Below are 22,372 nucleotides of genomic sequence, written 5' to 3' on the forward strand. Positions count from 1 at the left end.
CCATTGTGACTAAGTAACTCTGTACATCATCGGCTTCAACTTCCCGATCTCACAACCGCCATCTTTTATTGATCCCGCAAAATGACCTGAACCCGCTACTGTGAGCTGCTCGGGTAGAAACAGCGGCTTCGCGCAGAGTAAATTAATAATAATGCTAATGCTACAGGGTGGGTTTAATTCAAACTTCTTTATTAAAAAAAATCCTCACCAATCATAATCAAGAGCAGCAACTGTTCGGTCTGTAAACATACAGTACACTGCCGCTCTCCTTCACTAACTCTAATTCACTCCATTTAAACTCACGGTTGCCAGATATCACCTGAAAAGTCAACATCAGTTGCCATGTTTTGATTTATGCACCCCAAAACACACTATTATCAGCAGACATGGAACACTGTACTGGGTAGACCCTTCTAAAACTGATAAACAAACAAAAATAAAACTACTAAAATGTAAAGACAGAAAATGTGCTTAGTTATAAATAAATCACTTAATATAAAAAATAGATATAATTTCATGAAATATAAATAAAATGAGAAATGAAATAACGTTTAATTACTATGGGTTGCATTTAATATCAATTTGACATTAAGCTTAGTTTGCTATTTCCTTAGAAAGCTATTAGCCTTTTTCCTAATATGGATCATTTTTGTGTTAGTCTACTCTTAAAAACAATAAAGAATCCTAATTAAGATATTTAAAAAGAAACATTTTATTCTTGTTTATTTATCAATTAACCAACAGTATCTCATTGCTATTATTTTAACTCAATTAACAGTGACCACGAGCAGAGAGCTTACATTTAACTGTTTATGACCTCCTGATTAAAGTTTAAACAAAAAAAGATTGGTATCTGGATCATATCATCTGTAAAAATCCTGATCGGAACGTCAGTAATGAACACCATTAAACTAAAGCGCTTTGCATCTGACGGGTAAATGAACTCACCCAATCACATCCTATAAGAGATTATTCAGATATATACACAATATACACAGAGCGGTTCGAGAACTGAGTCCAGCCCAGAACCATGACAGTGGAAAATGTCTAATAGTGTAGCTTAAATATATTTAAGAGGAGCAGACTTCAAAGACTGAACATTGATTTTTATTGTATTTGTTTACAAGGTGGAACAGGTTAACGTTTGTTTTTTGCATACAGTCTGTAAAATGAACTGAAAATATTAAATTTAGTTTATCAGAAGGTAAATGAATGCGTCATGGCTCACATTATGTTCCTAAATTCTGTCATAATTGACCAGCTCAAGTTTTCTCATGCCTACTTGTGTGTTATATTGTGGTATAAGAAAATTTTATAAATGTGAAAGTGCAATAAAAATATGTTGTTACTAAAATCAATTAATAATCGTGATAAATAATCGAGATCTCAATATTGATCAAAATAATCGGGATTATCATTTTGGCCATAATCGTGCAGCCCTAATAGATGTACTTACTTTTTCCATGTGACTGATCTGGGTGTTTTTTTGGTGAAAAAAATGAAATTGTGAAAGTTACTACAAACTGTCAATTTTATGTTTCATTTGAAAGAGTGCATCACCTTTATTAATAGGCACTGTTTCAAAGAGGATCAAATGTTTGCTTGTCCAAATATCTAAAACAAAAAAGAAAAAACAAAATTTGCATTGGGTGTACTTATTTTTTCACATGACTGTATGTTTATAGGAGTCAGGAATCAGCCCAAGAAGACTTTTCATTAATGTAAACACCCATCCCCCCCTCATTTGTAGCCTATTTTGATTAATTCCACAATTGGGTTTAGACATCTGTAATACTCGTTATGTGACCTCTAATCTGCTTTGTACCTCAAGCAGATTTTTTGTTCTATATTTTAATCTTGAATGAACATGACTGTGGATTATGTGCCTCTCTGGCTGTCCTGTTCTTAGCATCTGATTTCACCTGAATGACAGTTCGAGAACAATCTGTCAGGACACTGCGGATTCTGATTCCGCCTTAGATACTGTTGAATTGTAACACACATTACAATTCAAGATAGAATGAGTAGTGACACCTGCCATCAATTTCCTTGCCTGTTTTCATGCTTTTTGCATTCACAGCACAAAATATATTTGCTGTTTTCCTTTCACGACTTGTTTTCTAACAAAAAAGATCCCAACAGCATTCTTTTGTACTGCCTTGGTCCTGGATAGAAACTCTATTTCTGCTACTGATTTATACAGCTTCATAGAGATCATATCAGTTAGAAACTACGTTGCAGAATTATTTAAGAATTATTTTATAACTAAACAAAAAAAGTTACTCAAACTTCACATATTAGGATCTGGGAAAGGTGAGGTTTATAGGGAAGGAAACAATAGCCATCATTATGTCGATTCTCTAAAGGGTTTCTTTGAAAACAAACATTTCAGAACGATAAAACGACAAGGCGCTGGGTGATCATGTTGCTTGCTTGAGCTGCATTTATTACCAGATGAAATCTACTAGACCTTGACTAAGACTGGTTGTTACCAAGGTTATTAGTCATGTGCTGCCAGCTGCTGGTGAAATACTTGTTCCTTCCAACAAATACTCACAGTAGTGACTAACAATGAACATTAATGTAAAAATATACCTGTACAAATGATAAAATCAAGATCAAATTGCTTATCAAACTGACTGCTAGATTTTGTAAAAATGAATCAATCCAGTGCTTAGTGAAGTTAAAAAGCTCAAACAATTTATTGATTTGTCTTGTAAGACAAATGAAATAATATGGCCCCTTGCAATAAAACCGCAGAGGTAACAACATAATCAAAACTATCAGGTTAGAATATTGATATTTGAGAGGAAAAAAAATATTATAAATGTTTCACCCTGTAATGGCCTGTTACAATTAGATTTGCTTTAAGACAAAACTGTGCCAATAACATAGTTAGTTGAAGCAGTTTATGTAGCCCAGGTTTTGATTGTCATAAAAGTGTACATTAGAAAATCATCCTAAAATTCACATATACCTGGGCCATCTGTACACCTTGCTCCTCAGCCATAATTAATGCTATATACTCCATATGTAATGCAATATCTTTAATTACCTCTTCAGGACTCAAATGATCAGGATGGTCAAGAAGTGATGGTCAAAAAGTCCATGGGAGTGTAATTATGCGGAACCTACCTTAGAAGTATAAAAAATATAATTTGGTTCACCAAAAAGTTCATAGAACACTAAGAAACAAACCTGACCTTCATACATAAAAGAAGCAACATACAACCATAAAGAGAAAAGACTTGAATACACTGATCTAATCTAATAAACTGATTGTCAACAATAAATGTTTGATTCATATAGTAAACAAATTTTTTTTAAGCATAGTTCTTGATTTACAAACAATGTAAAAGGAAGCACCTTATAATTTATCTGTTTCAAGTTTACTGATTTGGTCCGGAGAGATGGACATGGTCTCTCTGTTCCCTGTGTGCGGAGGTTCAGTAGATCGGAGATCTGAAGCTGCATGATTCTGAGTGTTGGCAGATCTGGTGGAGGTGCCAGGCTCATAGCTGCAAGTGTCAGTGCCAATGCATGATGCTAAGGGCTGGAGCTCAGGTTCACAGCAGTGGTAAAGCTGCGCTTTGGTAGACAGGTGGGTAGAGAAAGGGCATTCTGCCAGAGAGGTATACTTGGCAAACACCTGTAGCTGCTCAGGCTGCAGTTTGGCCTCAGCACACAGCCTGTCATACAGAACTGAGTAATTCTCCCATATCTTCAGCCTCATCTGGTCCAGTTGCAGCTTTTCAGTCTTCAGCTTGTCTTTCTCACACCGCTGTTCAACAGAAAAAAGCAAGCAAGTGTCAAACCCATGCATACCAATGAATATCTAACTGAACATAAGATAAAGAAAAAGATCACAGGACATAAGTCCTATTCAATTGTTTTGATAATTTTGCCTGAAAAAATGCTAATCTTTGTGTTTCCTTCAGCTGCTCTTTTTGTGAAAATCTAAATATTCTGAATATTATTTTATTAGAATATTTAATACTCTGAAAAGCTTTCTTCAAGGTGATGTATACAAATGAGAGTACAGTCCAAATCTGTTTACTACAATACCTAACTGTAAAGCAAAGTAGTATCCCACCATAGGTACATACTATATAGCAAACAATGTTAACTAGGATGATAAAGCTGTTCAGTTAGTATGGCACTCCGTGTACAAGTAATAACAAAGCTTTCATTTCTACCATGACAAATGGTCACTAGTCTGGTTATGATGGCTGTGGCAAAGGAGGCATGTTTAAGCACCAGCTGTGACAGAAGGGAGGAGTCACAGAGAACGAGCAGGTAATGACTGAGTACCTACACCAGTGTATGATTTACAATAAACTATTTGTGTTTCCTCTCTCTGCATGGGTCAAACACCAGATAAAGAGCAGGACCATGGAGAGTGGAACAAATCCTATGGAATTTGACAATGGCCTGAGCTATGAAAATGAAACGTTGTGTGTGTGCCGTACATTTAAATTTTGAGAAGTGATTTATATTTGCAAGAATGTTCCTAAAAAGCACTCTAGAAAAAATAAAAATAGAAGAAACAAAAATGTGCCATTTTTCCTCTTTCTGCCTACCATACTCTTACAGAGATGCAAAAAAAAAACCTAAGCACAGATTCATCTCAAGCCACTTGACTTGACTTGACTCAGGTGATTAAGTCTCTCGGCTCCATCAAGCCTAACACCAGGCCCTGCTCAACCTGTGGGCCAAACATCACTAACACTTTAAGGCACAGTCTGAGGAACAAGTCTCTGGAGCTTGCTGCCTGGAGCCTAATGGACTGTCTCTGCTGTTTGGGGAAGCCGAGCTAATGGCCAAGCAGATACCAGCCCAGAACCAGCTGGAGTACAACCAACTGATTCAGGCCATCAGGCTGTGTCCCTGAACAACATTATCAGATGTTCTTGTCTCTGACTTTCAGCAAGGTTGGCCACCTGTTCACCTACAGTATGTGCAACAGCTCTGGGACGCATGTTCACACGCTCTCCCATCCCCACTGCCCAGAAATGAGACCCCCTCTGTGTCCCCACCTCGTATATCAACTTTATATTGTCTATCCCCACCTCGTATATCCCTTTTTTCCTCTCTGGGTAAGGCCCGTGCAGGTGAGCTAGTGCTTTGAGGAGCCAAGGCATTTCCAGGACCAGTGTCTCAACACGGCCACAAAAAAAAACATAATTTGAAGGTAGTGACTATGCCATCCACTAATCATGGACACAAATAGGTCAAATTTCCAAGAGCTGTCAAATGCTTGTGGATGGGATCTGCATTAGCAAATCAAGGTGTGGGAATATGGCTGTCAACAGCAGCTCTAAGTCAGGGAGAACGAGGGGGTGGGAAGGTAAACACTTCCCAACCTTCCCTGTGAATTTCCTTCATGGGCAGTCAGGAGACAAGACTCAGAGACATGCCTTTGACCATGGTTAGTTGGGGAGTCATTATTCAGTGATTAATGATAGTTTATATTGACATATGCAGGATAGAGGTGTGGGCAAGAAGTATTTTTCAATCAGACTCCTGCCTGTACCCAAAGGAATTTTGACCAATGATGCCTGACTTCCTGCAGAAAGTTTGACCAATCTCACCCATGCTTGTTTTTTTTGTTTTTTTTTGTATCTGCCTGGCACATAAGAAAGTCTTCAGTGAAGCAGAAAGTTAATAATGTGGCTGAAGGTCAATTAGCAGGAGTATAAGAAGTGTTTGTGCGATAGGTTCTAATTCATTTTTATAAATCACACCCAATTAAAAGTGAAAGTATCAAGGCAAAAAGGTACTTAAGTAAAAGTTAAAAAAAGTTAAAATTAAACATAAAAAGTAAAGGGTTTTTAACAGATGAAATTAAGTGTTTTTATGTGTGTTTACGTGTAAAAACCTTTGTAAATTTACTTGTGTAAACCCTATTACTTATCTAAAACTGCTGTAAACAACTATGCCATATTGCCTGAAAACATCATTCAATCTCTGTAAGTTCACTGGTCATATACATGACTATGTAGTTTACTAATGAATCAGAAGTTTATATTTATATATATATATATATATATATATATATATATATATATATATATATATATATATATTCATACCAATAACAAATATTTACAATTACCTAGAATTTGCCTTGCATTAGTGGTAAATAATAATAATAATAATAACTACAATTATAGAAGAATAATAAGATAATTTTAGCAAATTAGCAAAATTTACCTCAGCATGCTTTTTCAAAATAGATGGAGTTCATGCCTTCTAGGAAGGGAAGAAAATTTACATCATTTAATTTGAGTCTTTGCTTAAGCTATTATATTGAAACATTATACTGAGGTAGGGTCAGGGGCGCTCATCCTCAAGTTTGACACTGCAGTCCAGCAGCTTATCCATCTTCAAATGCACACAGATAGCTATATGCTTTAACTACATTGTGAAGGTTACTGTAGATGATGAATTGGTATGATTCTTGATAGTTTTCTCTCTATTGATTTAACTTCATTGAATGCTTTAAAGTGAAATTTAAATAAAATGTGAGGAAGCCCAGCCAATTGACGTATGGTATACAGTCATTGGTTAGATGAGAGAAGAAGATACCTTTGTGATCTGTAATGAGTATTCCGAAGGTATAAATAAAAATATAAGAAGTAAAAAGTGTGTTTTTTTATTAGAAATGTAATACTCAATTACAATTACTCACATACAAGTATTCAATTTGAACAATAAATACCCCACAAAATAATACTTAACTATAGTAACAAAGTACAATTATTCAGGTAATTGCTAACCACTTAATTCAGATTCTTTTAATAGCAGTGCATGTGTGCACTCCACACAACAATCTGAACAATGAACACATTTAGGAATATAAAAGTAACAAACATGACTAATTAATGATTAATATATTAATTAGATTACACATTAACAGATTAATAAACTAATCTATTCTACAATATTTGGAAAATAATAGCCTTGTAGATCTTTGCTCAGAGATTAGCTTTCACTACAGTAAGTGTTTAACTGAGCCCTATTACTCAGCGAGACACATTCATTCAACTTATTGTATTTAATGTAAATATAATTCAAATTATATATTTTATAATTATTATAAATTAACACTAACTGTTGAATAAATAAAGCTCCACTGATTATTCTTACTGATGACTGGTAGACACTTGAGGACCGACAACTGGGTCTGTGAATATAGAAAAGTGTTTAAGCATGCCATACCCCACCTTGCTTTTTTAATGTCAAACCCCTCACTTGGTCACTACTAGGAATGCAACGATAATAATACTGGTATTGGGTATCAACCGGACACTGAGTTCATTTACTCATGCTCATATTCATGAAAGATGCCCCAATACCAACATCCAATATCAGGTGATACTGTGTGACCTAAGGCTAGCATATGAACAGATGACGTGAAATGGAAGGAATCATGATGTTTTTCCCAAATAATGATCAATTCAAAGCAGAGTGCAAAATGTGTTCTAGGAAATTATCAAGAGGAGGAACTACAGCAACTTCCAATAATACAAGTATCCTGATAAAGCATCATAAACATAAAAGTCAACATGAGATCATTACTAGCAGCACAAAGCAGCATTGATGCAGGCTAGGCAAGAATGTCTACAGTGATAGGTGAGTGAAAATAACAGCACTTACCCAGTATGTTGTTCTTGACAATCAGCCTACTATCAGACAGTGAAAGCAATATATTCCATCAAATGACTGTATATATGGGTGGCTGTCATAACAGGGGTGAAAAGGTGTGGCCAAAATGTCTCTGAGGCCCTCTAGTGGCTGGCTGGAGTTCAATTTTTAACCTTTGTATTTTAAGTTGCATATATACAAATTATGTTAGGGAATCGTGTTCTGTAGTTTTTTATAAGTTCAGTTGCCCTTGATGTCTCCCCTAGTATTTTTTCCATATACTAATTGTGTTTTATAGGATTTACTTAAATAATAATAATAATAATAATAATAATAATAATAATAATAATAATAAAAGGGCATGGTTGATGAGGTCATTGGCAGTTTTGTACATGACAGTAGCTTCATGAATGTGCAAGCTGGAAAATACTTTCCAACATGCACCTGAAACCCTTGACAGTTCAGTCGTCTTTTTCTGCTGTAAACTGTTTTAACAGAATTACAGCAGGGAGTTTTTTGCAGTTTTTCCAGTATGTTACTTATTTTGATGTCTAAGCTATATTATAACTAGTATAGTGTACTGATATTATAACTAGTAAACCAATGTGAGTAAAGAAAGTGATGGCATAAACCAAAGCAACTACACTAGATAAATTTTTATAAGAATTTACTGTTGACTATATGACCTTAGTGAACACTTGAAGTAGATTGGTAAGGTTAACCAGTCACTACTTTAAAAAAAAAAAAAAATGTAATAAAAAAATGTAAAAAAAAATTACCAACAGACTGAGCAAAGCATAAATGAGAAGAGCATAAAAGAGTAAGTTATCCTTACTTTTTACCACTATATTCACATTAGTATGTCAGCTAACCAGCAACTGGTACTAGGGCTGCAACAACTAATCAATAAAATGGCCCTCCTGGATGGGGGGGATGGACATATTTTATGTATGAAGTTTATGGGAGTGGAGCTTGCTGTGGCAGCCCTCGAGGGGGCTGACTGCACTCATTGTGAATGCTTCGTAATGAAGTGCCTGTGCACCCGGCTCAGGCTTCAAAACCTCAGGACCCTGGGGGTCTGGAGAGGGAACCAGAGACGAGCACTGCTCTATCTCTCGCTCTTTCCTCCAGATCTCACTCTCCGCTTCCGGGTTTTGGAGTTCACGAAGCAACTTTTCCTTCTGGTATGGAGAGTCAACCCATCCTCTCTGACTCCAAGGAGCCAGAAGGCGGAGCCAGTGAGAAGAACAGCGCTCCCACGCACCACCGAAAATTCGCCTTTTTCCCGGAAGTGCAACATAAAGTTTTAGATTCTGGGGAAAGCTGTGTTTATAACTCCATGACTTTGGATTATTCGGCCATCTCGGAGGATAAACAGTACGGTTATTTTGCTATGCCGAAGGTGGATTAGGTAGTTGTGAGCTAGCTCTCTCCATCGAATGCAGCAAAATCAGGGGGGGCCAGCTTTGATATCCAAGCCATGTAAGACCACCTCGGCAGTGACTGGCAAAACCATGCAGCAAAGGGTCTTGCTTGTGGGTCTTTGCATACAATGGCAGTGTTGCAGGCCTACCAGGCAAACCTGCTTAACTGTGAGGGAGGCACAGAAGAGAGTGTGGCGGCCCACCTCCCCCAGCAGAAAGCCAGGGGGACTGGGTAGCCACAGTCGCAGCCTGCTAGTAGGCCTGATTTTAAAATGATAATCAGTACCAAAAACCCAAAAATAAGCTGTCCTGAGAGGCCACGGAGGCATCATGAGATGAGAGGTTGTTAGGGCAGTTAGCCCCGAGTATTACTGTAGGGCTCCCCTAGTCAAGATAATCCCAAGTTTTCAGTTTTCTCTGGTCAGCGAGGCAGAGACCATGTAACAGCATGGAAACTACTGCTAAATGTATTTCCATGGGTTCTGTCCTCCACAGAAAAGGGCACCGGGTCAAGTTCACAGCTCAACCCTCTGTTTCAGAGGTGTACTCGCCACAGTAGTCAGCACAATGCAGAGCCTGATGTTAGCCCAGGAAGCAGATTACTCTTGGACAAAGGGGTCATAGAACATGTACCTTTTTCTCTGAGGCAGGGAGGTTTTTATAGCCATTATTTACCGGTCCACCTTTGCGACTCCAGGGTGACACACACATCCGTGTGCTAAACTACCTGGATGACTGATTAATTTTAGCACGGTCCAGGAAGTTGGCGATTCAACATTGAGATGTTGTTCTAGAGAGAACCAGTGTAAGTGCAGAACCAAGCGGCCCTCATCGTGTGGCATATAAATTGCTTATAAGTGTGGGCCGTACTCCTAGCACTGAGAGGTCACCATGTGTTAGTTATGGCAGACAGTACAGAGGTAGTCTCATATATCAATCACCAGAGAGGGTTACATTCATGCCCCCTGTTCAGACAGGCTCAATTACCGATGTAGCCTTTAAGAATGTGTGTTTTTTCACGTGGTTTCACGTGATACGTCAAGTGTGTTTATGCAGCACCCTACAGGCATGCTTCTTAGAATTTAAATTCATTTGTTGTGCTTCACACAATAACCATCAGGTGGCACATGGAACAACATACTGTAGCTAAACACATAGCACACTAAAAAAGTAATGTGTGGTCGGTTAGATTTTAGAAAAAGTATTATGTATGGTTTACATATGGTTTAATATTACGGTTATTATGGTTTAATATATGGTTACATATGGTTTAATATTACAGGATATTATGGTTTTAATATGCTAAACCTAATTTTAAAAAAATTCTAATTACAAGATTCATTTAATGAATTTTTTTTTTCAGTGTATAAAGTCAATTTGTGTGTGGATGTGTAAATATGAATGTCCTTCCTCAAACTGGTGTTGAATGAATTCCATTTTCTCTTTTCTTGCCAATGGAAATTTTTGTACTTTTCTTAGATTTAAAGTTTCACTAGTGAAAAAATTAACACAATCCACACACTGAAAAAAAGCTCATTGAATTTATTTCATTCAAATATGTACATCAGTTTCACGTGATTGAATTGAGTTACATTAACATAATTTTACATTAACATGATTTAATCATATATATTCAATGCCCTGAGTAAAATGAAACTCTGAGGATTGAACCCATGTTACTGGTGTTCTCCAACAGCCACATTACCACTGCGTTATTCTACCACACACACACACACTTTAACCGTGTTAATTTAAATACTATAGTTATAGTACCTGTACTGTTTGAATCGATCAAAATTAAACCAAATATTCAAACATTTTGTGTATTAAAAATTTGCCAACATTTATCAAATGTGTTGTTACAGATGCAGGTTGTAATATCGCATTTATGTTGTGTATGAATCTGATTAATCTCTTACAGGATGCGTTTGGGTGAGTTGACTAACCGCTAGCAAAGTGCTTTAGTTTAATGGTCAGTGTTTCCCACAGATTGAGAATTTACTTGTGGTGGTGGTTGGCACGGCTTATGATGGTTGGCGCGGCGTGTGATGGTGCAGGTTCAGTAATAAACAAGTCAAACAAAGATTTGACTAGCAAGCCATGTTTGTTCAAATGAAACATGACTGCCCCCTACTGGTCTTTTCCTTTGACATGAATTTTCACCTGTAATTTTTCTCTGGCAGAGGGGAAGTTGTGTCAGTGAGTGCAGTGTACAATCTGGGCAGACATCCTGTCGATGCAGGGGCTGAGGCCCGGGGTGTGTGCATAGTGGGAGAGTTCATATGGCGGAGGTTAGGGCTGGACACCATGGTACACACGTGGCCAAGGTCATGTTTGTACACCTTTCCCCCCGACTGCTCTGCTCCCACAGGCTCTAGCGAGAGTTTGCCAAGATTGTGCTACATCTGCTGCTAGAGATGCTATCTCTGCTGGACGGCACTCCCTGGGAGATTCTCATTTGCAGGAATCTATTATCTCAAGCCAGAGGGTTGATTTATCATTCTCGGCTGGAACTATGGAAACTGTGGGTCTGGCCCCTGTGGGGTACCAACTTTAAGATTCCGGCCTCTCAACCGAGGATGTAGAGACCATGGTAAACACTAGTGCGCCATCCGCAAGAAAACTGTATGCATTCAAGAGGCAACTTTTTTTATTGTGGTATGAGGAATGTCAGTGAGACCCAGTAAACTGCACAATAGCTACATGCCTGGAATTCTTACAATAAAGTTTCTCAGCAGGGTTGGCTACTTCTACAATAAGGGTCTACATAGCTGCCATTTCAGCCAGCCACACCCCTATTGATGGAGCCTCTGTGGGGCAACATCCTCTAACTTCGAGGTTTATGCGTGGTGTCAGATGACTGAGGCCCATCTGCAGATCACGCATACCTTCCTGGGACCTTCTGTGGTCCTGGAAGGTCAGTCAGGCACCCCATTTGAACCCTTAGAGTCAGCTTCAGAGCCTAAAGGTGGCTCTTTTGGCTGGCCCCGACATCTCTGTTGCCCCTTCCTGCCTTGACTTTGCCCCTGGATTAGCCAAGGCCTCCCTATATCCTAGGCCAGATTATATCCTAAGTGCCTATGTCTGCTGCCCTGTTAGTAGTGTTGCAGGCTTTCTGCCCTCCTCTGTTCCTTACACCAGAATGAGGAATACTGCACCTACTATGTCCAGTGAGGGCTCTGTGTACTTCCACCACTCTGGCCAGGGGTATAAGTCGAAGCAGTTGCTGGTCTGCTTTGTAGTGACAGTAGAGGTGATGCTGTGTCAAAGCAGCACATCTCTATTTGGATAGTGGAAGTAATCTCTATTGCTTATGAGGCGCGCGGTCTCGCTAAGCCTCTGGGCATAGGGGCTCATTCCACTGGGGGGTTGCCTGGGCAAAAGGCGTTATCAAAGGGGTACCCTTACAGGATGTGTGTGCTGTGGAAGGGTGGTCTATGCCGCACACATTCATTCGGTATTACAGGTTGGTCAAGGATCTTGCAGTGACCCTCAGGTCAAGACCGTTTTTGGACAGGCCATACCCTCAGTATGATGGAGTGTGTGTACTCATTCCCACGGCGTGAAGCTCAAGCAACATTAAGTTCCCTTTGAAAGGGAACATCTGGGCTATGCATGTTACCCTGTTCCATGAGAAGGGAACGAGATGTTGGGTAGCTTTGTCATACTGGGGTATGGCTATAAAATTACGTCTGATGACGTGGTTTACAGGCACCGTACAAGTGATGTTCCTGGAGCTTTTAGTGTGAAAAAAAAAAGCCTGAATGTGCACAATGAGTTCTTTTGTTTTAGGCATTAAAACACAAACATATTTAGTGTCTTTTGCTTACGTGTTTATTTACAGTACTTGTAAAGAAGTATTTTTACATTGTACTCGTATTTTCTTTTCCATGCCAACACTGTCCCCTAATGGTCGGGAGCATTTCCGTTGTGTTGCGGCTTGATTCCATTGTATTGTTTGCTTTTTAAATTATATTGTGTTGTGCACTACAGGTCCACCATAATTACCTGTGTTTAGAAGGAAAGAATCACCACATCAGTCACTTACCAGTCTTTCAATTTCACACTCCAGGTTGTGGATGCACTCGAGTTTCCTCTTGCGGCAGTGACGAGCAGCAATACGGTTTTTGCTGCGGCGCCGTACATCATGCACAAAATCGAGCTGTTCACGTGTCAGCCGCTGCGTCTTCAACATCTGCTGGAAGTCATTGCGGCTTAGCGATACGATGCCCTCCACAGAAAATGGCAGCTGCATCTGTGCAAGAAGCTGGAAATATCAGTCAACCTGTTTTGCATTCTTGAAGTAATGAATTCAAAGTTTTGTCGAACAGGAAGTCAGACATTTTGATTTTATAAAATTCCTTTCCTTTTGTGAAAAATTGTCAATTCATGACAAAATCTGGATCACAACATTGTGAAACTAACAAACAACTTGTTTCTCAGATTTTTTGATAAATAATAGTGGTACAGTTTGTCCACAACATGCAAATAAACTTTATGACAAGGTCACCAAAAAGGAAGTAAGGCCACATCTCAGAAATGCTATTATTTTGACACCAAACTTGGCATATACAGACAGGTCCATAAATATTTGGACATTGACAAGGTTATTGTAATTACTGTTATTGTAGCTGTCTACCACAGTATATTGGACTTGAACTTAAATAATGAATATAAACTAATAAGTGCAGACTTTCAGCTTTAATTTGAGCATATTCACACCCAAATCGTGTGAAAGGTGTAGGAATTACAGCACTTTTTATATGTGGCCCCCACCTTTTTATGGGAGCAAAAGCAACTGGGCAAATGAACAATCATAAATTAAATTGCCATTTTTAATATTTGGTTGCAAATCCTTTGCAGCCGTCCTCAGTTCCTGCTTGTTCCAGGGGCATTTTGCCTTCAGCAAGTGAAATGCATGCTCAATTTGATTCAGGTCAGGTGATTGACTTGGCCATTGCAGAACATTGCTTTTCTTTGCCTTTAAAAAAGTCTTGGGTTGGTTTTAAAATGTGCTTCAGGTCATTGTCCATTTAAGTCTTCCTGATTTGACCTTAACAATGGTTTACATCTTGTGGTTTCATACATCATTTTTTTATTATTATTGCTGACTTTGACACAGATACACCTACCTCCTAGAGGTTGATCTTGTTCTGGCCAACTTTTGTGAAAGGTTTTTTTTCTTCACCAGGGAAAGTATCATCAATCACAGATGTTTTCCATAGTCTTCTGGGCCTTTTGGTGCTCCAAAATGTATAGAGTGATGTTGGAATACACTCAAATTAAAGCCAAAAGCTTGTTGTATTGAAATTTAAATCAAATTTAATATATGTCCCTGGAAATAAGAGCTGATGGGCCCAGTGGCTTCTGCTCTTCCTCTGTCGTGGGGTGGGGGCGAGAAAGTGCTTGACCCCTTAACTGCTGTTGGCTATATTGTTTCATTGTTTTTTTAATATCTTAAAACAACAGTAATATAATTTTGTTAATATGTGCCAAAAGTAAACATTGTATTATTGTACCTAAAGCTTGTGAAAGATTTGTACAATGAGTTATTACACTGGGTCTTTCCCTGAATTATAAGTACAATATCCACTTTATCATTTAAGTTTCTAGCCTCACAGCACTGAAAAATTATGACAATGCAATCGTAAACTATTAACAAAACCTGGCCTGGCTATCATTAATTGTTTGCATTGTTTGTTTACAATAGATTTGTTTTGCTTGTATTTCCTCATTTGTAAGTCACTTTGTATAAAAGTATCTGCTAAATGAATAAATGTAAATGTACATATAAAACTGTAATTGGTTTATTATAGTGTGTGCCTGTGTCTGCCCAACATGAGGCCATTTTTTCTGTGATCTAGTGGACTTTTGCCTTTTCAATAAAGCTGGTTAAGGGTCAGCAATCATGCAACATAAGAACACTACCAACATTTTATAGGCCCTCAACAAGCACAGTTATTGCACAACAATTGGTGTTATTGCACAATTGGTCATTAGACTTCTATGGCATGGACTATTGGAAAACATCTGAGTTCTTTAGAATAGGTTTTTATAACTTTAAAATTAAAAAATCCTATAAACAATTTAGAGGCATTTAAAGGTACATTTAATTTCAATGCATATACCAATTATATATTTTAAAAACAGTCATTTGCCAAGCAGTGGACCTGAATTGTTTCTTCACTTCATTCCTCAAGTGCCTTGCAAAAAGTGTGCTTTATAAAATAATTAATGTAAAACTTTTCCATAAATGTTCACCCCTGTTGCTGTGAAACCCCTGAATCTGTTCTGGTGCAACCTGTCCCCACCAGAAGTCACATAATTAGCTGACTGGAGTCCACCTGTGTGGAATTACAGTGTAATATGATCAGAACATATATACACCTGTTCCTGGGAGACAGAGAGAGAACCGATGCAAACAGCATGAAGGTGACAGAGCTAACAAAAGAGTTTAGTAAAGTACCAATCAGGGTTTGGTTATAAAAAATAATCCCAAAATTTCAACAACCTGCAAAGCACCATTAAATCCATATAGAAATTTATAGAATATGGCACAACTGTGGAACTGCCTAGAGGAAGCCACAAGTGGAAATCCAACAATGCTCATCACCCTGAACACCAGCCACACATTGAAGAAAGGTGGAAGTATTATCATATTGTGCTTTGCAGGGATAAACTATATAATTTTTTATGTATTTTACTTATGCATCAACAAATTATTTTTGTTTTATTTGTGTCATAAAAATAAAGGCAATAAAAAATGTTTTTGCACCTTCAAATACTGGACATTTGTGTAAATCAAATGTTAAAAGTTAAGTCCATTTCAATTCCAGGTTGCAACACTACAAAATGTGGAAAGGTTCAAGGGGGGTGAATACTTATGCGAAATATCCACTGTATATTAAAATTTTTCTGGCCTGGAAATTTGTTCTATCCCTAGCAATAACACAGCTGCCCTGCTATTCCCCTTTTCCCTTAGCCCCTTAAAGTTCAGGTAATAAATTATTAAAATTGCAATTATTTGACCAATTTCTAAGGAATAATATGTTTTATTTATTAAATTCTTACATAACTGCATCAGGCAGTGGTAGCTACTAGGGATGCACCGAAACGAAAATTCTTGGCCGAAGCCGAAGAGAATGAAAAACTTGCCCGAAGGCTGAAGGCCGAATACCGAACACGTTTTTTCCATTTATTTTGGCCTTTTTTTCACCATTGCATAAATTAAATAGTCAAAATGTGCCTTTTACTATTTTGTCTTGCTTTTCAAAGAAAAAAATCAATTACAAAAATTACAATTTCAAAATATTTATTTAACATTGAACATTTTTTTTTTCATTCCAGCAGGCATAGGCTACCAACAAGGCACAATATAACTTTAAATAAATAAATTATTACAATAAAAATATTTTTATGTGGTCATCTTTGAGCCCCCCCTTGAATAGCCTATGTTAGGCCTATAACTGACTGCTGAAAGAATGTAACACTCTGTAGCCTACAACAAAAAAGTGCATTAAAAGTGCATTGACAAGAGTGCAAAAAATGGTTCTATTCGTTATATACGGCTGATTATATTGGGGATATATACCGCTCGCGTCCCTGTACACCTCGCGGCGTATTATAGTAGATATAGTATAGTTATATACGTTGTTAATGTTATGTTCCTTGATAGGTTTAGTTAGTTTAAACTATAGATTAGTTCATTTACTCCCCGCTGGTTTTCCGCTCCCAGTCCATAGTACTAGTTCATGTTTCTTGTTTTGTGCTATGACCCTGTTTTCTGTGATCGCGACTTTGATGCCTGCTTTGCCCCGTTCATGCCTGTTTGCCGATCGCCCGACCTTTTGTGTGTCTTGACTACGTTTTTTTGGATTACGATTTGGATTTGTCTGCCTGCCCTTAAATAAATACATCTTTACCTGTTTCCGTACTCTACTCCCTTACGTCTCGCGACGTGACAGAATACTCCGGAACAGAAACAAAACAAACGCACTTGTCCACAGTAAACAATGTCATGGTTGTGAACATCCGAAGAGCATGCGCTTGCTGAGCACTCGTGCACGTAGATCGTACATACGCACGCCCCCTCATCTCTCCGAGCGCGCTGCCAGAAATGGAGGTCGTGACATTCGCGCGTCTCACTCTGGTTGCTAGGCTATTTGGTCACGTCATCAAACACGTCATTGTTCGGTCAAATTTATTCGGCCTTTTCACTGAACATTCGGTGCATCCCTAGTAGCTACATTTTCCTACTGGAGGTTTGTTAAAGACAGCTCATCTGCATTTTGAATTACTGATATCTTTGCTGTAACTTTAAACATATTAAAGAGCACAGAATGTGTTCTCCCAAAGTTAAAAAGAAACCAGTAATATTAACAGTTTGTTAAAAAATTAGCAGGTCAAATGATAGCAACTCATAAGCCACTTTATAAAGTCTTAAAGGAATAGTTCACCCAAAAATGAAAATTGTCGTCAATTACATTCAACACAAACGAAGACATTTTTAATGAAACCTGGGAGATTTCTGTCCCTCCGTTTACAGTCCAGTAACCAAAACTTTAAAGCTCCAAAAAGTTCCTAAAGGCATTGTAATGTTATCGAGTAATCCATGTGACTCCAGTGGTTTAATCCCAATTTTATGAAGCAATACAATGTGCGCAAAAAAACTAAAACATTCTGCTTTTGCGAGAACATCTGGACCCGGAAGCACTGCACTGTTTAAAGCCGAGGAAAAGGGATACTGTACACAAACTGAGTCACAGAGAACAATCTTTGTAACAAAGATGTTTGCAGATTTCGACATAAAGGACTTTTTATGTCTGCTCTCAACAAAAAAATTTAGCTCTCGCATCAACACAACACGCATGCATCGTGGTTCTCTTGTGAATGCGAGTCAGAGATCTGTGTAGAAGTGAAGATATTTTGTGAATAAAGTTAGTTTTTTTTGCACACAAAAAGCATTTGTATCACTTCATAAAATTGGGATTAAACCACTGGAGTCACATGGATTACTTTTATGGTGCCTTTATGAACTTACTTTTTAGAGCTTTAAAGTTTTGGTTACTGGACTGTAAATGGAAGGACAGAAATCTTCCAGGTTTCAATAAAAATGTCTTCATTGGTGTTCCGAAGACGAATTAAGATCTTATGGGTTTGGAACGACATGAGGGAAATTCTGTCTGATGACAGAATTTTCCTTTTTGGGTGAATTTTCCCTTCAAAGATGATAAAGATGCTATATGCGTTATGTGTTACTGGCAAGTTTTGTGTGAGACAGCACCTGTAGCCATGATGCACTTGCTCAGTATTTAATTTCACATTTAGTCATCAAGTGTTTAGTGATTAGGAATTTAATGTTTTGCAGTGTCCCTTCTCAATACATGCAGGCAATTGGGTCATTTTAAAATTCACTTACAGTTTAGCTTTCCAGTGATTTTCTTGCCCTTTTCTTCTGTAGGCTCGCTGCACTTCAGGTTTGTGCATGAGGTCATATGGTACAACATCTATTGTCACTGATCATAACGAATAAGGGGTGCTCTGTTTTATGCAATAGTTACCCAAATGTAAATGCTACAGAATCAACGCTGTTTTGAATCAAATTCCATTGCGAAACAGATCAAGATCACGATTTTTTATACAACTTTTTGTGCAGCCCTACATTTGAGTGCTAATATGTCATGGTATCAGAAATCAAAAAGACGCTTACCAGACTTGCTTGCTCACTGGTACAGGACTCACTGTCCCCCTCAGTATCAAAGCTGTCAGAGTCCTCTCCTGAATGAATGGAGGAAATGTAGGAACACTCCTCTGAGCGGGATGTCACCTCACTGCATCGCACCTGAGCATCGACTGCACCCAAATCCCTGAGAAAGGGACACTCTAGCTGTTTTAGCCATTGTAGCTCTGAGCTTTTCATTACCATGCCTTGGCCATATGCTGAAGCAGGCTCTGAGCCACGAGAACTGCAAATGTCGGACCAGGTGCTAAGTTGGTTGGCCACCTCCATCTCCACACTGCTCCTTTGCTCGTTTCTTGGGTTCAGACAAACAGTTCCAGTTCTACAATCTGATACTGTGCACTCTTTTCCCATGACTCGCACAGAAGAACGTTCAACCACTTCACCAGCAGATGGAGGAGGAGGAGGAAGAAGGAAGGAACCTCCTTGGCTACAGGATGCAGTCATTGGACACATCTGTGGAGATGTCTTGCCTGAGCAATGACTTGGAGGTGTTTCAACTGGAGACTGCTTTGCTAATGTGCAGCAAATGGACATAGCATCCTCCTCAGTGATTCCTGTTGAGGTTTTGACAGACACAGTATCTGCAGACTCACATGTTTCAAAGCTGGAGCAAGGCAGGCAGTTTAGAGAGCAGGTACTCTCAGTGTTCTCTGGTTCTGTGTCTGTGTAAGACTGGCCTTTCCCACAAGCGAGCTGAAACTTGCGGTATTTTGGACAAAGTGAGGAGTAGTCTGACTCTGCTTCTGTATCTGGCTCAGTTTCTACTTGACACGGGCTACAGCTTCTTGCTGCGTTTTCACTGAGATTTGAGGAGATGTTTGGCTCCTGTTTCTTCAAGGGCTGACTTGCTGATGATACATCACCAGTATCATTAGCACCATCATTGTTAAAGCTTGATTCAACCTTGGCTTTCCAGCATTTGGTCTTGCAGCATTGATTCCTCTGGACCTTCGATGAACCTTTGCTGCTGTCAAAGAATTTGGGCAAGATGAAGTCAAAGCAGGCTTTGTCCAAGTTTTTGAAGCCCAGAACAGTCGCACAGTTATGGATCTCCAACACATTCTCTTTGGTGAAGAGCAGTTTTGAGGTGTATGCAAACTGCAGCAAGGGTTCAAATCCTTCAGTCGATACCTTGGAAAACAAAACCACTTTAAGCATTGGAATCAAATCACTTCATTTTTTTAAAGGACATTTTTTGAGGAATACTATTCAAAGGGTAAGCAATGATGTATTTGTTGTATATAGCTGAATGTGTAATAAAGTAAAGAGCAGTCAGTGTTACAGGGCATTAGATAGAGAATACAGTATGCACTTACTTCCTCAGGCAAATTGATGATGAGTCCCTGGCCTGTGTGGTTGGTCATGCGGGCGCTGAAGTATTCACTGCAGGAGGCAAGAACCGAGCGATGAGCCCTGAAACTGCGGTTCTCTACCACCACCGTCACATCACACAGGAGGTCCTTCTGCCTCTGCTCATCCAGACAGCGTAGTACATGCGTACTGTGCACAGACGACTGGAACGTGAACTCTGAAGTCTTGCAGCTCGACATTGTCACGCTAAATTACACCTACATCATAGTGAAAGAGGAAATTCTGCACATGAGAAGAAGAAAAAAAAAACATGAAAGTGTTGATTTTGTCACTTAATCATAACCGAGGCCGATAGATATTTGCGGCTGCTCATTATCTCACTGACAGGATTTACAACAGATGGACTTTGATACATACTACGTCTTGACAAATAAACTGTAGTCAGAGAGCTACGCTCTGGGCTGTTAACACTTTTTCCTCCTTGCTTCTGAAGGAACAAAGAGGAGAAAGTGTTAACGTGGGCCAAGGCAGACTTCCAGTCCAAAACTAATTCCACCGACAAACTGCATGGACCCAATTATAATCACGGATTTATTTTATTAACATTAATAAATATATTCACTCTGTTCAAATTGGCAAGTGTGTATTTGTTTATTGGAGCTATTAAGAGCGTTTCATTCTGTTTCACCCACAGTGCTACAAATGAGCTAGATTTAAAACTGTAATTTATTAACAGCTGTTTTCTTAGTTTTAATAAAACTGTAGTTGAAGTGATGCTTGTTTTCATTTAATAAACTTCAGCTTGAGAAATGAACAACTTCTAACCAACACATTAGTGTGACCAACACAGTCTTCAAGCCATTCAATTCAAGTGACCAGTCAATTGTGCTTTTACAAATCAACAACTGTAACTATACCAACTATAATACAGTAGTCACCACAAGCATCACGTCTTTAATAAATAAATAAATAAATAAATAAACAAACAATGACAGAAGCATAGGTCTTGATACATACACATGTAAGAGAAGAGAACAATCCTGCAGGAAGCGACCGAGTTCCTGAGACATAAACACCGTCAGGGTATAAACAACTAACGCCTCAATGAAAGAAACCAGGGGTCACGTATCATGGTTTACTATATATATATATTTTTTTTTAAAAAAATACGGATACAAACTAATTATAAAGACAGTGTGACTGCTGCCATGTTCGTGTCCTTGCCGGTCGTTATCAGAGGTAAAGTAAAGAGAGAAGTGGGGTCAGGCGAGTCTGTGCTGCGGCTGTTGCTGACTCACGGCGCTGCTGATAAAGGATGAGGCAGCACATTTCTCCGCCTCTCCCTTCACATATTCCAGTCACTTTCTGAGGAAACTATACAACACCGTACGTCAGCGGACACACCAACCTACTTCCCTAAAAGCCCTGGAGAGGTTCAGTTCTGCCCACGTTTAAGGAGGAAAAAAAACGGGGGAAAGTCATAAAGAAAAATGTCAGGAGAAAAAAGGACGCGAGTGAAACCGTTTTGATTTAAAACAGTGGTGTTGTTGGTTACTAAGAAATCCTGACATATTCTATATAAACACACACACGTGTTAACACCATTTAACTTCAGTCCAAACTGTAGTAAACACCCTGTCTGGAAAACTTTGACAGCATATGTTAGGTAGGAAAGCTGTTTTTTCTCTCGTGTTTCCCGTTCTTACTGTAACGAGTAAATCCTTCACCGATATAAACATTCATCCAAGATAAAAGTTAATACTCACCTACCATGTCACTCGAGTAAAACTCCAGACGTTTCGATTTGTCAACAATACACGTAACTTTAAAAAAAAAAAAAAAAAAAACCTCCGACTCGTAGCAAACAAGGAGGAGCTTGTGTTTCCGTCATGTGACCAAAACCAAGACTGTTGTTATTATCCAGCCCACTGAAACACGGAGGCTCATTCCCAATGCCTTTATACTCCCTGTATAGGCGCCCTAGATACAGTACAAAATGTCGACTTTCACACCCTATGTAGTTCACAAATAGCTATTCATTGGGATTCGGCCACGGTCAGTGTTTCAGTCACTCCGTCGTACTGCCACTTCCAACAGCGGTATTTTTGCTCTGGGGTCTGTAAGGGGGAGGGGAAGCGTGTAAATGTCTGATAGCGACTTGATTTAGCAAAACCTCGCGCATAAGAAAGTAAAAAGCACTTAAAATCCCTCATCGGTCGAGTCCTGAAATGTGACTACTTAATTCAGT

The 22,372-nt window shown here is 38.7% G+C and overlaps 1 protein-coding gene across 9 annotated transcripts; it reads right to left on the minus strand.

Moving 5' to 3' along the window:
• Window positions 1-1,115: 1,115 nt before the first annotated feature.
• Window positions 1,116-22,355, minus strand: bach1b (BTB and CNC homology 1, basic leucine zipper transcription factor 1 b). 9 transcript variants are annotated; one of them, XM_053644626.1, is made up of 6 exons: window positions 21,891-22,355; window positions 20,130-20,406; window positions 18,781-19,944; window positions 13,120-13,338; window positions 3,367-3,781; window positions 2,679-3,131 (listed from the first exon to the last, which is right to left on the minus strand). In XM_053644626.1, the coding sequence occupies exons 2-5, from the start codon at window positions 20,361-20,363 to the stop codon at window positions 3,368-3,370; spliced, it is 2,031 nt and encodes a 676-aa protein (XP_053500601.1). In that variant the 5' UTR covers window positions 20,364-20,406; window positions 21,891-22,355; the 3' UTR covers window positions 2,679-3,131; window position 3,367. The 9 variants fall into 9 exon arrangements, with proteins under 9 accessions (XP_053500594.1, XP_053500601.1, XP_053500600.1 ...); XM_053644625.1 differs by having other exon boundaries at window positions 2,679-3,135; XM_053644619.1 differs by having other exon boundaries at window positions 1,116-3,781; window positions 21,891-22,354.
• Between the last annotated feature and the right edge of the window lie 17 nt (window positions 22,356-22,372).

Source organism: Ictalurus furcatus, chromosome 16 (assembly GCF_023375685.1).
Source record: "Ictalurus furcatus strain D&B chromosome 16, Billie_1.0, whole genome shotgun sequence".
Lineage (NCBI taxonomy): Eukaryota > Metazoa > Chordata > Actinopteri > Siluriformes > Ictaluridae > Ictalurus > Ictalurus furcatus.